Below are 13,331 nucleotides of genomic sequence, written 5' to 3' on the forward strand. Positions count from 1 at the left end.
TTTTTTGAGACAGAGTCTCACTCTGTTGCCCAGGCTGGAGTGCAGTGGTGCAATCTTGGCTCACTGCAGCCGCCGCCTCTTAGGTGCAAGCGATTCTCCTGCCTCAGCCTCTGGAGTAGCTGGGATTACAGGTGCGTGCAACCACATCCATCTGATTTTTGTATTTATAGTAGAGACAGGGTTTCACCGTGTTGGCCAGGGTGGTCTTGAACTCCTGACCTCAAAGTGATCCACCCATCCGGCCTCCCAAAGTGCTGAGATTATAAGCATGAGCCACCACGCCCAGCCAGATGAACTGTTTTCTAGAATTCCTTCCAGCTCAAACACTCTACAATTTTGGGAATTTGAGAATGGCGAGATTAACTGGGAGGCAAGGGAGAAGGTTAGACAGAAATTTGTTTATAGTATCATTTAAATAGCCAAACAGAAGGATCTAGAAGCCAGTTTCAGTAGGGACAGCTAAGTTCCCCTCAATTTGTCTAAGCTGGAAAGAGAGAGTCTGCAGCATTAGTTTGGGGCAGAGTCCGTATGTCCTTTTGGCAAGCAAATGTGAGAGGCCCATTAATAAAAGAGCCACATGTGCTGAGGGGAAAGCAAGTTACATGGAAGAACAAGGACAGTTGTAGGCTTGCAAAAGAGTATTCGCTGCCAGGCAGGGTGCATCAAATGAAGAAGGAGCTGAGGGCAAAGGGGAAGGGCAGGAAGAGAGAGTGGAAGATGATGGACGGAGGGTCTCAGGAGTGTGGTGGCTCAGGCCAGCTCATCCTGGCTCAGCAGCACTGCAGAGGCGTCCACTGTTCCCCATGGTGGGAATGGGGTGCCCTTTGTTGCTTATTCTTTGGGTTCCAGGCGGCTCCGGGACCAAGGGACAGATGGGAGGGGAGTTGGAGCAGTGGAGGCAGGAGACTCGACAGAGGCCAAGGGGACTCAGTGGCCTGATCCAGTGTCTCTGTGGAGAGTGAGAAGGTGTTGAGGTCCATGGTTCCTGCCAGATGTTAGTGGTGGAATAAAAGTGGGAAGAAAGAAAAGAAGCAAGGCAAGGAGGGGAAGAAGCAGCAAGAGAGGGATGGAGAAAGGGTGAGGGAGGAAGAAAACATATACCAGTCAGGTAGTTTTGTGATGCAGGTGAACTTGGGCTGGAGCAGAGGAACTCTGTTGACTGTTTTGCTCTGTAATTGCCTTTTAAAGAGATTATCCAGAGATGGTCACCCAGTTCCCCTCCTAGGCCTCCTGGCCCAACATGTAGCAAAACTGGGTAGGTAGCAAGGCCATCCACCCCGCCTGTAGCCTCCTGTCCTTACCACTCCCTGGAGCCTGACTTAGTTCAGCCAACACCTGCTTCCTAAGCACTGCTGCTAACATCTGTCTGGATCTGGGGGCAATAGCCCCTGCCCTCAGGAACGCTGTCTTCTGACACTGGCAGTTTGCAGAGCACTTTTATAGACTTGTGAGGCAAGGACTGCTGCTTCTCTTTTACAAATGCAGAAATTGTTGCTCACCTGGAGAGATTTCACGTGCCTGGGATCACTTAGCACATGGTGAGGGGCTGGGACCTGGACTCTGGGTTTCGTGTTCACGCTTTCAAGTTCTTTCCTCAGCACCTCACCATCTTGCACTGCTGACGCTCTGCCTGAAGAGCTTGAAAAAATCCAAGACAGCATCCCTCCCTCCAACCTTGGAGGGGCCAGTGTCCCAGGGCTGGCTAGGAAGGAGGCGAGCTATAAGAAGTTGGTCACATGGAATGGTGCCCTCACAAGGGTCTTACATGGGACCCTCACAAGGGTACTGTCAGTTGAAAGAGGAGGCTTGTAAGGGGCAATGTTGAGTTGCCAGTTGTGGAATGTTGTGTTTCAGTGAAGGAACTTGCCTTGTAATGGGACTGTGTGTGGACTTCTAGCCCCATAACACCACTCTTCCCAGGAGGCTTCCACCTGCCTTCCTGGCCCCACTCAGGGGCCTGGCACAATACTGAGTGTATAGTCAATTGCACTTAGTAGATTTGTTTGTTTGGTTGGTTTTTTGCCAGGGACCCTGCGTACATTAACAGTGTGTGGTATTATCTCCTCCTTAGATTGCACGTTCCTCAAGGTCAGGCAGCTTCTGTCTTTCCACTCCTACCACCTCCACAAAGATACCCAGCTCTGCCCTCCCCACAGGCTGCGAACACTGTATCCACTCATTGGGTAGTAGGCAGACTTCAGCCAGAAGTTAATTCAAGTGAAGCAACTGTCTTGGGGGCCAGCCACATGACAAGCCCCATGGCAGATGCTATGCAGAATATAGAGATTAAGGTCTTGTTTAAGCTTGCAGTTTAATAGGGAAGGTGAAAGCATAAACACACAACTGTGCTGACCACTTCCCTGACTTTCATACCCTGCACGCCATAACTCCTGCCATGTGTCTGATAGACTACTTCCTCTGGCCCCCACCCCCACCCCACCCCAGGAGTGCTCCAACTCTCCACCCCCTAGCCTTTGTTCCTGCAGATCTATGCTCTGGAATGCCTTTCTCTCTTCCCAGCGGCTCCCCATGCTTCAGTGCTCAGTTCCAGGGCAGCATCCTCCTCGACAGACTTTCTTGGTTGCCCCACCAGATGTTTCCCTCTTTGGAACCCGCCCCCGCCAAGACCTTTGTGGATGTGGCTCACTCAGTCTCATGTTCTCCTCGTTTGTGCCCTGTCTCCTTGTACCTCCCCTCCCTGTCCTGCTGTAATCACAGAAGTAGGCTCTTAGTCATCTTTGGGCTTTGAACTTACCATGTGCTTCATACCTACTCATCACGTTGAACAGTACAAAGTGGACTAATATTGGGTACATTTAGGAAGAAATAATATTGTTCAGGTCTTGTAGGAGGAAGTGACCTTTAACTGAGCCTTAAAGAACAGGCAGATACGGGGGCAGTGGCCAGGTTCCTTTCTCTTCTCTTCTTGAGATAAGCAGCCCTGCCCTCTTCTTGAGGACTCCTGGGAGCCACAGCAGTTGCTTGTTTCCCTGGAGCAGAGAAAAAGGATGCACTTGAAGTCATTTGGGGTCCAATGGGCTAGCTGGAGGCTTCAATCCCAGAGCAGCCTTTGGCACCATTGTGTGCCTTGGGTGAGCACTTGGCTGTTAGATGAAGTAGAACTGGCCCAGAGAAAGGATGTGGGCCAAGGGCAATGAAGATGCACCCTTATTTCCCTTTCTTTTGCTTTCTCTTTTCTTTCTCCATTCCTCTTATTTTCTCCCTCCCCTCCCTTTCTTCTTCTCCACCTGTCACTCCCTCTGTCCGCCTGCTCCCGGGCCTCTCCCAGCTCTCCTCCGCCCTGCTGTTTGATGCGGTCTATGCTGTGGTGACTGCGGTACAGGAATTGAACCGGAGCCAGGAGATCGGCGTGAAGCCCCTGTCCTGTGGCTCGGCCCAGATCTGGCAGCACGGCACCAGCCTCATGAACTACCTGCGCATGGTGAGGAGCGGCGGCTGAGGCCCTGCAGGGCTGTGCCCAGGCTAATAGGGTTGGACACATGGTTCAAGGTCCAAGAGTGCCTCAGCCCCAGGCTTCTCTGAAATGTACCTGTATTATAGCCCCAGATAAATCAGGGATCTCTGGCGACCCCAGTTGAATGGATCATGAGCCACATTTCTTCCCTAAACCCCAATAACCACTGAGAATCCATGGAAGTTTGTTCAGAAGGCAACAGCCCTGGAGCCTTCCACTATTAATGGGCCCCTGAATTGCAGACTTAGTACCTGGCCTCTCTGTTCAGCGGTGTTCTCAGCAAAGCTTCATACAGCTGGGAAAGGGCAGTGCTGCTGGAGACTGGCATCCCTCTGGGAGTTGCAGGCTCAAGACTTCTGGCATGGCTGGGTTTCCCATTGTTGTCCTCCCCAGCCGTGCTTCCTCTGGTGGACGAATGTGGATCTCTACCCCACACAGAAGACATCTCCTGTCAGAGAAGCCTGCCGCAGCACAGTGTCTTGGATTTTGCGTGTAGAGTTAGGTGGAGAGTCATCCAGACCTCCTGTGGGCCTGGCGGTGGGTGAGCACCTGCCCAGAGAGGATGAATGCTGTGGGCAGCCAAGGGCCTGGAAGAGGGGCCGAGGGGAATCTGAGCTCAAGTTAGCACCGTGACTGGGTTGTTTTGTACAGTTGGTATGGGGTGATTGGGAGAGCATTCTTCTCCTACTCCAGGTCAAGCCAAGTCTGAATTATCCCTGCAGACACCACATTTATCATCTCAAGATGCCTTGGCTGTGGGTGGGCAGGAGAAAGATCTTAACTGCATTCCCTCTTCTGGGCATCCTTAAATAGCCCCTGTGTAGAGATCTTGTTGGGGCCAAGTATAACATGGGGCCTGTTTGGTGCTGTAACTCACTCTCTCTTGGACAGGTAGAATTGGAAGGTCTTACCGGCCACATTGAATTCAACAGCAAAGGCCAGAGGTCCAACTATGCCTTGAAAATCTTACAGTTCACGAGGAATGGTTTTCGGCAGGTAAGCATAGCTGTGCTGTGGTAGTGGCAGCTCCCTCCCCTCTGTTCCTTTCTCTGACCCCAGCCCATTTCTTCCATGCCTTGGTGTTTGGGATGGCCTCCTGGTCCCAGTTATCCCCAAGAGCAGCAGGCTGGATCCTGGGGGAGGCTCCTGGCCTGCACCAGCCACCCTCTTCCTGCCACCAGAGGGAACTGGGATGAGAGGGGAGGCAAAGGGGTATCATGTGCGGGAAGAATTTCCAGGGAAGATTTTAGTACCTGAGTTTGACCCTAATCCTAGAGCCCGTGTTATACTCCAGGGAGCCTGCCGGCAAGGTAGACGCTATATCCCACGTAGGCCAAGGAGGCCCTTCAGTGCTGAAGTGCATAGCTGGGTTGCTCCTGTCTGCTCTTCTCTGACCAACTCACAGCTCTCACCCCCATGCTCCTCTCCTGGCCACTCCCTGCCTGCTGTGTCATTGGAGGGATGGTTGTCCTTCATAGTTCCTTTCAGCTCCCCACTCCTTTGCTCATTCTCTGCCATTACTTTTAATTCACTTTTCTGAGATCCTCTTCCATCAGAGGATACAGGGATCTGACTCTCAAAGTATCTCTTGAAGGTCTCCCACCCTCACCATCACCCTAGTAATCAACTCCTTATTATTTGGCTAACCCTTCTGCAGCTTTAAAAAAGGCTAGTAAGCAGGAATCCAGGCACTAAATACAGCAAGAAGTGGGCACATTGAAGAGCTCCCTGTCAGAATGGCTGAACAAGGAAGCACGCTACTGAAGGGTTGCAAATCACCTTTTCCAGGAGATTATGAAAAATCATCATCATCATCATTACCACCACCATCACTGTCATTATCATCACCACCATCATCATCACCACCACCATCACCACCATCACTGTCATCACCACCATGACCGTCATCATCACCACCATCACTGTCATTATCACCACCACCACCATCACCATCATCACCACCACCATCACCGTCATCATTACCACCATCACCATCATCATTACAACCATCACCACCATCACTGTCATTATCATCACTACCACCACCATCATCATCACCACCATCACCATCATCACCACCACCATTACCATCATCATCACCACCATCACTGTCATCACCACCATCACTGTCATTATCATCACCACCACCACCACCATCATCATCACCACCATCACCACCACCATCACCATCATCATCACCACCATCACCATCATCATCACCACCATCACTGTCATCACCACCATCACTGTCATTATCATCACTACCACCACCACCATCATCATCACCACCATCACCACCACCATCACCATCATCACCACCATCACCACCATCACCGTCATCATCACCACCATCACTGTCATCACCGTCATTATCATCACTACCACCACCATCATCATCACCACCATCACCACCACCATCCCATCATCACCACCACCATCACTGTCATCACCACCATCACTGTCGTTATCATCACTACCACCACCATTATCACCACCACCACCATCATCACCACTGCCACCAGCATCATCATCACCTTCACCCCCACCATCACTGTCATGATCACCACCGCCACCACCACCACCATCATCATCACCATAACCACCATCACCACCACCATCACCGCCACCACCATCATCACCACCACCATCACTGTCATGATCATCACCATCACCACCACCATCATCACCACAACCACCATCACCATCACTGCCACCAGCAGCATCATCACCACTGTCACTGTCATCATCCTCACCACCATCACTGTCACCATCACCACCACCACCATCATCACCACCACCACCAGCATCATCACCATCACTGTCGTCATCACCACCATCAGCATCATCATGATTACCATCACCATTGTCATCACCACCACCACCACCATCACCCCACCACCATCACTGTCATCATTACCACCAACACTAGCATTATCACCATCACCACCACCATCACTGTCATCATCACCACGACCACCAGCATCATCATTACCACCACCATTGCCATCACCACTACCACCACCGCCATCACCACCGCCACCACAATCACACCACCATCACACCACTACCACTATCACCACTACCACCACAACCATCACCGTCATCATCACACCACCACCATCACACTGCTACCACTGTCACCTCTACCACCACAACCATCACCATCATCACACCACCACCATCACACCACTACCACTATCACCTCTACCACCACCACCACCACCACCATCATCACCACCACCATCCTCATCATCACCACCATCACTACCACCACCACCACCATCATCATGACCACCACCACTCACCACCACCACTGTCATCACCACCACCACCACCATTGTCATCATCATCGCCACTGTCAACATCGTGATCACTACCACTGCGATTGACGTCATCATGGCAGCCTCCATTTATTAAGCTCTTACCATGGGTCTTATGCCATGTTAAGTGTCTTATATATATTTTCTCTTTTAACCTTACAAAATAGATACTTTTGATTATTCCCAATTTTATAGTTGAAGAAACAGAGACTCAGGAAGACTAACTGACTTGTCCTTGAACAAATAGTAATCACAGAGCTGGTTTTGGACCCAAATAGGTCTACCTCTAAAGTTCTTAACCATTACAACAAATTATGCCTCAGAATCACCTTGGAAAAGCATTAAATACACAGATTTTTAAACTCTATCTCACAAGAATATGATAGGCCTATGATAGGCCCCAGGAGCTGATGCTGTCGTCAAGCCCCCAAGGTGATTCTGATGAAGCCCTACCCCTATGGAGGCCCCTTCACGTCTGCCTCCTGATCCCCTGTCCCTGCATCTGAAGGTTCTGATCAGCTTTCCTTAAAGGCCCAGTGGAGTTCTTTCCAGGAGATCGTAATTATGCTGGGCCCTGAGGCCAGGTCACCCTTCTTGGAAGATGATGCAGTGAAAAGAAAGAGTCCCAGACAGAGTGGAGCCCAGAGTCCTGCTGCTGACTCTCAGCAGCGCCTCATATCTCTGGGCCAGAGCTGTATTACCTATAAGCAAAAAGAGCTACCATTTTGCATAATTTCTCAAATCAGAGCAGGGTTAGGTAGGCAGCCAGAAACTACGGGGATGGCGTTTCACAGAATGGCCATTTTATTCATTTAACAAGTAATATATTGAGCATGCACTATGTATCAGGTACCATGCTGGGCCTGGGGGAAACGAAGCTGAAAAAGATTCAGACCCTACACGGAGAGAGTGCTCACAGTCTAGCCAGGGAGCCTGACATAGAAAACCATAAGTGCAAATTTGGGTTATTACACTCAGATCGTGCCCTCGGGCTCCTAATTCCCTGAACAAGTGAAGCTGCCAGCCTGTGGGGAAATTGTCAGGCAGACTTCTCTCTGAGCCCCAATGTGCTTGGGGGATGTGAAGAATAGTCATTCATTCTTTCAAGAAATCTTTGTTGAGTGCCTTTTATGTGCCAGTCTGTCTTCTAGGTATAGGTTTTTTAAGATGGGGAAAGTGGCTGCTTTTGTGGAGCCTGTATTCTAGTAGGGCACAGGCAGTTGGCAAACAAATATGTATGTGACATATAAGAAGAAAAAGAAAATGGGGCAAGGAGAAGCGGGTGGAGATGGTAACGATGGAGGAACAGACAGGAGAACAGGTTGCTCACTCCATGGAAAACCCGATCCCAGGCTTTGAAACTCTCCCCTTGGACCTCAGTCCTGCCTGTGAGTGCTCCTGGGAAAAAGTCCACTTCCAGCACCCCTCCATCAAGCGACACCTGCAGTGGCAGAGCTGGCTGGTAGCCCTGATTCCACTCTCCACTTGAAGGACAGCTGATTAGGCTCCAAGTACCTCTTCACCTTCATTCTGCTTCTCCAGCAACAGCCGCTCAGGCTGGCTTGTGCTAGCTACAAGGCCAGAAGACTGCCTGAGTCATAAAGAAACAACATCATCAGCCACCAGGACTCGTCCTTCAGCCCCCAGCCCAGGCCAGCAAGGGATTGTGCGTTGAGGCATCCTCCTTAGCGGCTGCAGTTTCTTCAGCAGCAGCACATGTGAGCCGTGCAGGGCGGGCTTCTCAATTGTAGACATGCACCAGGATGACCACAAGTGCTTCATAGAAATCAGACATTCCAAGGTCTCACAGCTATATTCTGGTTTAGTAAAACTGGATGTATTCCAGGAATCCGCATATTTTTAACCAGCACCGAGATAGATGATTACAGTGCAGGTGGCCCACAGCCTACCCTTTGAGAAATACTGCCCTAGTAGAAGAGTGTTCATGAACTGCAGGCTCTACGCAGAGAATTTTTTTCTTGACCTCTCCACATCTTCCCCCCATCCACTTGAGCCAGTGTTGAATGGAATCTGCTGCAGAAATGACGGTTAAAGAGGATGTGTTTTTGACCTTCAGCTACTCTAAGGGACACATACTCTTGATTGGACTTGTAAAGTGGATGGTGATTATTCTCTTTATGCCCCCCACTTTTTTTTCAACAAATCTAGTGAATGTCCTGCTGCTTTCCTGTCTCGTTTAGGTGCCGTGAGTACCGAGTGGAAACTGCGTAATGTATCATGGACACAGATGTAGCTTCGCAGCTTTGGTCCCCAGGTCCCATCCCAATCACCGCCCAATCTTTGCCTCTTGACAGATGTCCTTCCCCTGCTTATTACAGGATGAAGAAATGGTTTAGGGAGTGATAATTAATTGGGTCTCTCTTCTAGGGTGGGAAGAATGTCAGTGTCTCTGAGCGAATATTCTCCCAATTCCATTCAAGGTGATGCTGGGCAGGGGAGGAGAAAGTGACAAGGAGCAGGGAAAATAACATCTTTTGAGTACCTTCTGCATACCAGATACCACATGGGCACTTGGCACAAATCACTTCCCATCTCGAGGACAGCCCTTCAAGGTAGATCAATTCCCGTTTTACCAATAAGAAGACGGGAGCTCAGGGAGTGGAAGGAACTTGGTTCCGCTATTAGCAAGGACTTCAGGCAGAGCTGGAATTTATGCTCAAGCTTGTCCAATGACAAAGCCCATGCTCCTGGATCTCCCACTCCTAGCCGTTCCTCACTTTTCTGGAATCTCTAAAACCCCGAATCAAAACTCTTCAGCCAGGTCTGTTGCTTTGCTGCCACCTGCTGCAAACCAGGACAGCCCCAGGGTCGTGACGGTCGGCTGGGCTGGGCGTTCATTAGGAATGGCATCTTCTCACCGGAGCTTGGTTTTATTCTCTCTTCCTTTCTGGGCGAGTGACTATTAAGAGATGGTTTTGATTATTTAGAAAGCCCCACACAGGGACCCGGTGGGTCGTAATTGGTAAAATGTCTGAACCAAATACCACATACTCTGCCGGTGGCTGATTAAAGGATTATTGCCATTTTAAAAATAGTCTTTCAGAACTCAGGGTTGTTTTTCACTATTTTAAAGATTAGTATTTTGATTCTGTTCAGATACAGGATTTTCCTTCTTGGGACTGATTCTATGGAACTTCTGTTGGAGACTCTTGTGCCTTGTCAGTGACGTTTCTGAACCAGGACCATCTCCCAGTTACTGGTTTATGGGCATAGAAGTTGGCAGTATGGTTTCAGCTCCACCCTCCGGTTTTTGCGCATGCCAGATCTCCATCATCCATCTTGTATCTTCCCTTTTTGTGCCACGGAAGATGGCCTGAACAGTGTTAGGAAAGTATAGTCTCCTGATTTGAGATAAATCTTCTTTGGAAGAGGCAAGGAAGAAGGAAGTACAGCATTAGACGGCCCTGAATTTCCTTCATTTAACTTGGTCTAAAGATCAGAGATTCTGAGCAGCCCCCGAGCGACTTTGTCAGTGCTGTAATAAGACGAGCGCACCTTTCATCTGAGGATCGGAAATGGCTTAACAGGCTCTAATTAAGCCTTTGGGGTTTGCTATTCGTAGTTAAAGATGCAGATCTAAACTTTTTCCATTGTCTTACTGTATATCACTATGTGGATACCTTAGTCTCATTTCTCTGAGCAGTGAAGGTCGTAACCGCTCAACGTTTGACCTAGGTGAGCCCAAGAAGTATCCAAACTAAAACTTCATGGCACAGTCTTGTGCTTGCCTGTCCTTACAGAGAAAGCCGGCTCTACGGACATAACAGCTAACATTTATTGTCACCTACATGATGTGCTATGCTGAGTGGTATATGTATGTATTTAAAATTTCTCATCATTTTATCAACCCTGCAGGAGAGCTATTCTCTCAGCTTGTAGGTGACAGAATTGAGATAGAGAGAGAAGTGATGTATCCACATACCCACATTCATACAGCCAGTAAGTGCCAAATTTAGGAACTGGGTCTGAGTCCAGGGTCCATCTGCCTTCAAAGTCCAGGGTCTTTCCACCAGGCAGAATTGCCCCAGACCATGCTGGAGGGGACCTTCAGGCCTTTCATGGATTCCTCCAACCCAGTGCAAGAACATTGTCCATTGTTTCCCTGAAATAGATAACCATCCAGCCTCTCCTTGAGCATGTTCTGGGCTGAGGAATTCATTGTCACTCAAGGGACACATTCCAAATGCTTCCAGGCACTGGGTCAATATCCATCTTCTAATTCTGCCATAATAGGATTAGTCTGCTTCCTCTTTCTTACCAGCTCTTCAAATATTTTTTAAAAGTTCGATTTTCCTTTATTCATTTATTCTTTCATGCCTGAATTTAGCATAGAATTTTTGAGCACCTTCTCTGTGTCAAGGGCTGGGAATGCAAGATTCATGAGTCATAGTTCCCTTGAGAGCTCATAATCTTTTGGGGAAGGCAAAATTGCAGCCAGGTCTTACTGTACAGGGCCGATGTTTTCATGCTTTTCCATTTTTCCTTTCTCAAGCAGTGATACCCAACATGACATGACTTCCACGTCTCTTACCACTAGTGCTTTTCAGGTTGTCTATTAAAACACAAGGCCCAAATCGAACACCACACTCCACATGGGGCTGAGCAACATAGAGCTGAGCGTGCTTGAGGATTATGAGTTTCCTCAAACTGAACACTAAATTTCTATTTGCCACATTAGCTTGCTTACTGGAATTTGTTTTCCAAATTTGTATTCATTCTGAACTCTGGGCCTTGGGATCAATTAATTATTCCACTTGCCTTTCTCCTCACCAGATACATAGGGTTCTTTTCAGATGAACTTTCCATAGAAATTAGACCTGAGCCACACTTTCCTTAGACCATGTTTTTATTTCACTCTGTTCCTATAGAGTTGGAGAAACAGGCAAGGCAGTGAAGGAGAGGGCCAGTAATAAGTCTTGTGAGCTGACAGCCAGACTTTTGTTTTCCAAAGCTTATATCAACTCAGCTTTCAAGGGGCTGGCTCTCTGGAATGATCTGAGTTCTAAGCCGAGGAGGAGGTTGAATGAGTTGGCTTTCCTGAGTCACCCTTGCAAACCAGGAACTCAGGGATCCAGTGATCCTGAGTTCAGAAGGCTCAGAGAATTCAACCCAACTCCTTGAAATTCCTGGGGGTCCCACCCGTTGCTAGGAGGTCAGGCAGCCTCTCTTTAATTTCCTGTCCTGCCACCTTGCCTGGCAGAAGCCCACGCAGAGACAGCTCTGCCCCCTTTCCGGGGGAGTCGGGATCCTCCTGTATTGGCAGCGGTGGAACTTGCTTTGCTGCTCTCCTGAGTCACGTCGAGGCAGCCACATTTCTTACCGTGGCCCTGTGCAACCGAGAACTACGGAAAACAGCTTCTGTTGCTCTGGTGGGAATTTTAGCAGACTTGCTTCTCTGTTGAGAGCCACTCCTATCTTCACATCCAGGACCCTTTCTCCATTTCAAAAGCAAACAAACCTAGAACAACAGAAAACCATAAAAGCGCCCTGCCTGTCAGATGAAATTGTGCTCTGACATTATCTTCACATGGCGTGGAAGAATAGTGAGCATCCTGTCCATGGAGAGGTACCCCCGGCATCTGTGCCCTTAACCCCAGCCCCTCGTATTATGAGCTGCCCCCATCATAGCTCCAGCCCTTCTGTGCTAAGGAGAAGGACCATTAAGGCTCAGACAGGTTGCAGGGTGGGAGTGGGGAGGCAGCTCTGAGAGTGCTGATTGCTAATGTCTAATACATTTTCAATTTGAGGAAGGAGTTTACCATAAATATGCAGATCCTTTGAAGCTGTTTCTGTCGGGACCTGGCTCAGAGCGCTGGAGCAGGGTTTGGTTGCTGGGAATCAGCAGCCTTGAGTGCCAGCTCTCAGGCTGGGGAACAGACCTCCGTGGCCAGCTGGGGAGGCTACTTGGTGGGCGATTCCCCCAGAGCCAGTGGGAGTGACTTTGCCTTTGATGAGGAAGCTTCAAGGCCAGATCCAGGTGGAGGGAGCAGAAAAAAAGATGGGTGACTTGGGGGCTGCTTTGAAGGTTACTGAGAAGTCACTTATTTCTTCTTTTTAATTAAGGAGCCAGGAGAAGGGGAATTGGATTGAGGTTTAAAATAGTTGACAACATCTCATAGAACGTAAAAAATTCTTAGAGTTGGAGGACAGTGAGTCCAGCTTTCCTACCAGAGAACACATCTGTGGGCTTAAAACCGTTTGGTGGCCCCCATTTGCTTTCAGGGTGACAGGTGCTGGGTGCTGCTTACCTTTGAGTCCCCTCTTCTGCATTGGCCCTTCTGACACTCTGCCCTGGCAATACTAGATGATGTGACAGTCAGGCACGCCAGGCTCTCTTGCATGCCCGTGCCGGCGCACCTGTACCCACTCCCATTTCTCACCCGGCTACTCCTACTCACGTCTCCAAAACTCAGCTCAGGGAGGCTTCCCTAACCCCCAGCTCCTGCAAGTACCGGTCCAGTGCTCCGTTTATGTGCTCCCTCTACTGTAGCCTTTTCACACTATTATTCAGTGCT

At 49.3% G+C, this 13,331-nt stretch overlaps 1 protein-coding gene across 2 annotated transcripts in view; it reads left to right on the forward strand.

Annotated features, from left to right (window-relative positions):
- GRIK4 (glutamate ionotropic receptor kainate type subunit 4) overlaps positions 1–13,331 on the forward strand; it is a 337,584-nt gene that overhangs the window by 219,217 nt on the left and 105,036 nt on the right. For both annotated transcript variants that reach the window (XM_017523559.2, XM_037736753.1), the window contains exons 9-10: positions 3,290–3,442; positions 4,367–4,471. In XM_017523559.2, the coding sequence (XP_017379048.1) occupies positions 3,290–3,442; positions 4,367–4,471 (258 nt within the window). The remainder of the gene's footprint in view (positions 1–3,289; positions 3,443–4,366; positions 4,472–13,331) is intronic.

This window comes from Cebus imitator, unplaced genomic scaffold (genome assembly GCF_001604975.1).
Source record: "Cebus imitator isolate Cc_AM_T3 unplaced genomic scaffold, Cebus_imitator-1.0 Scaffold28, whole genome shotgun sequence".
Taxonomy (NCBI): Eukaryota; Metazoa; Chordata; class Mammalia; order Primates; family Cebidae; genus Cebus; species Cebus imitator.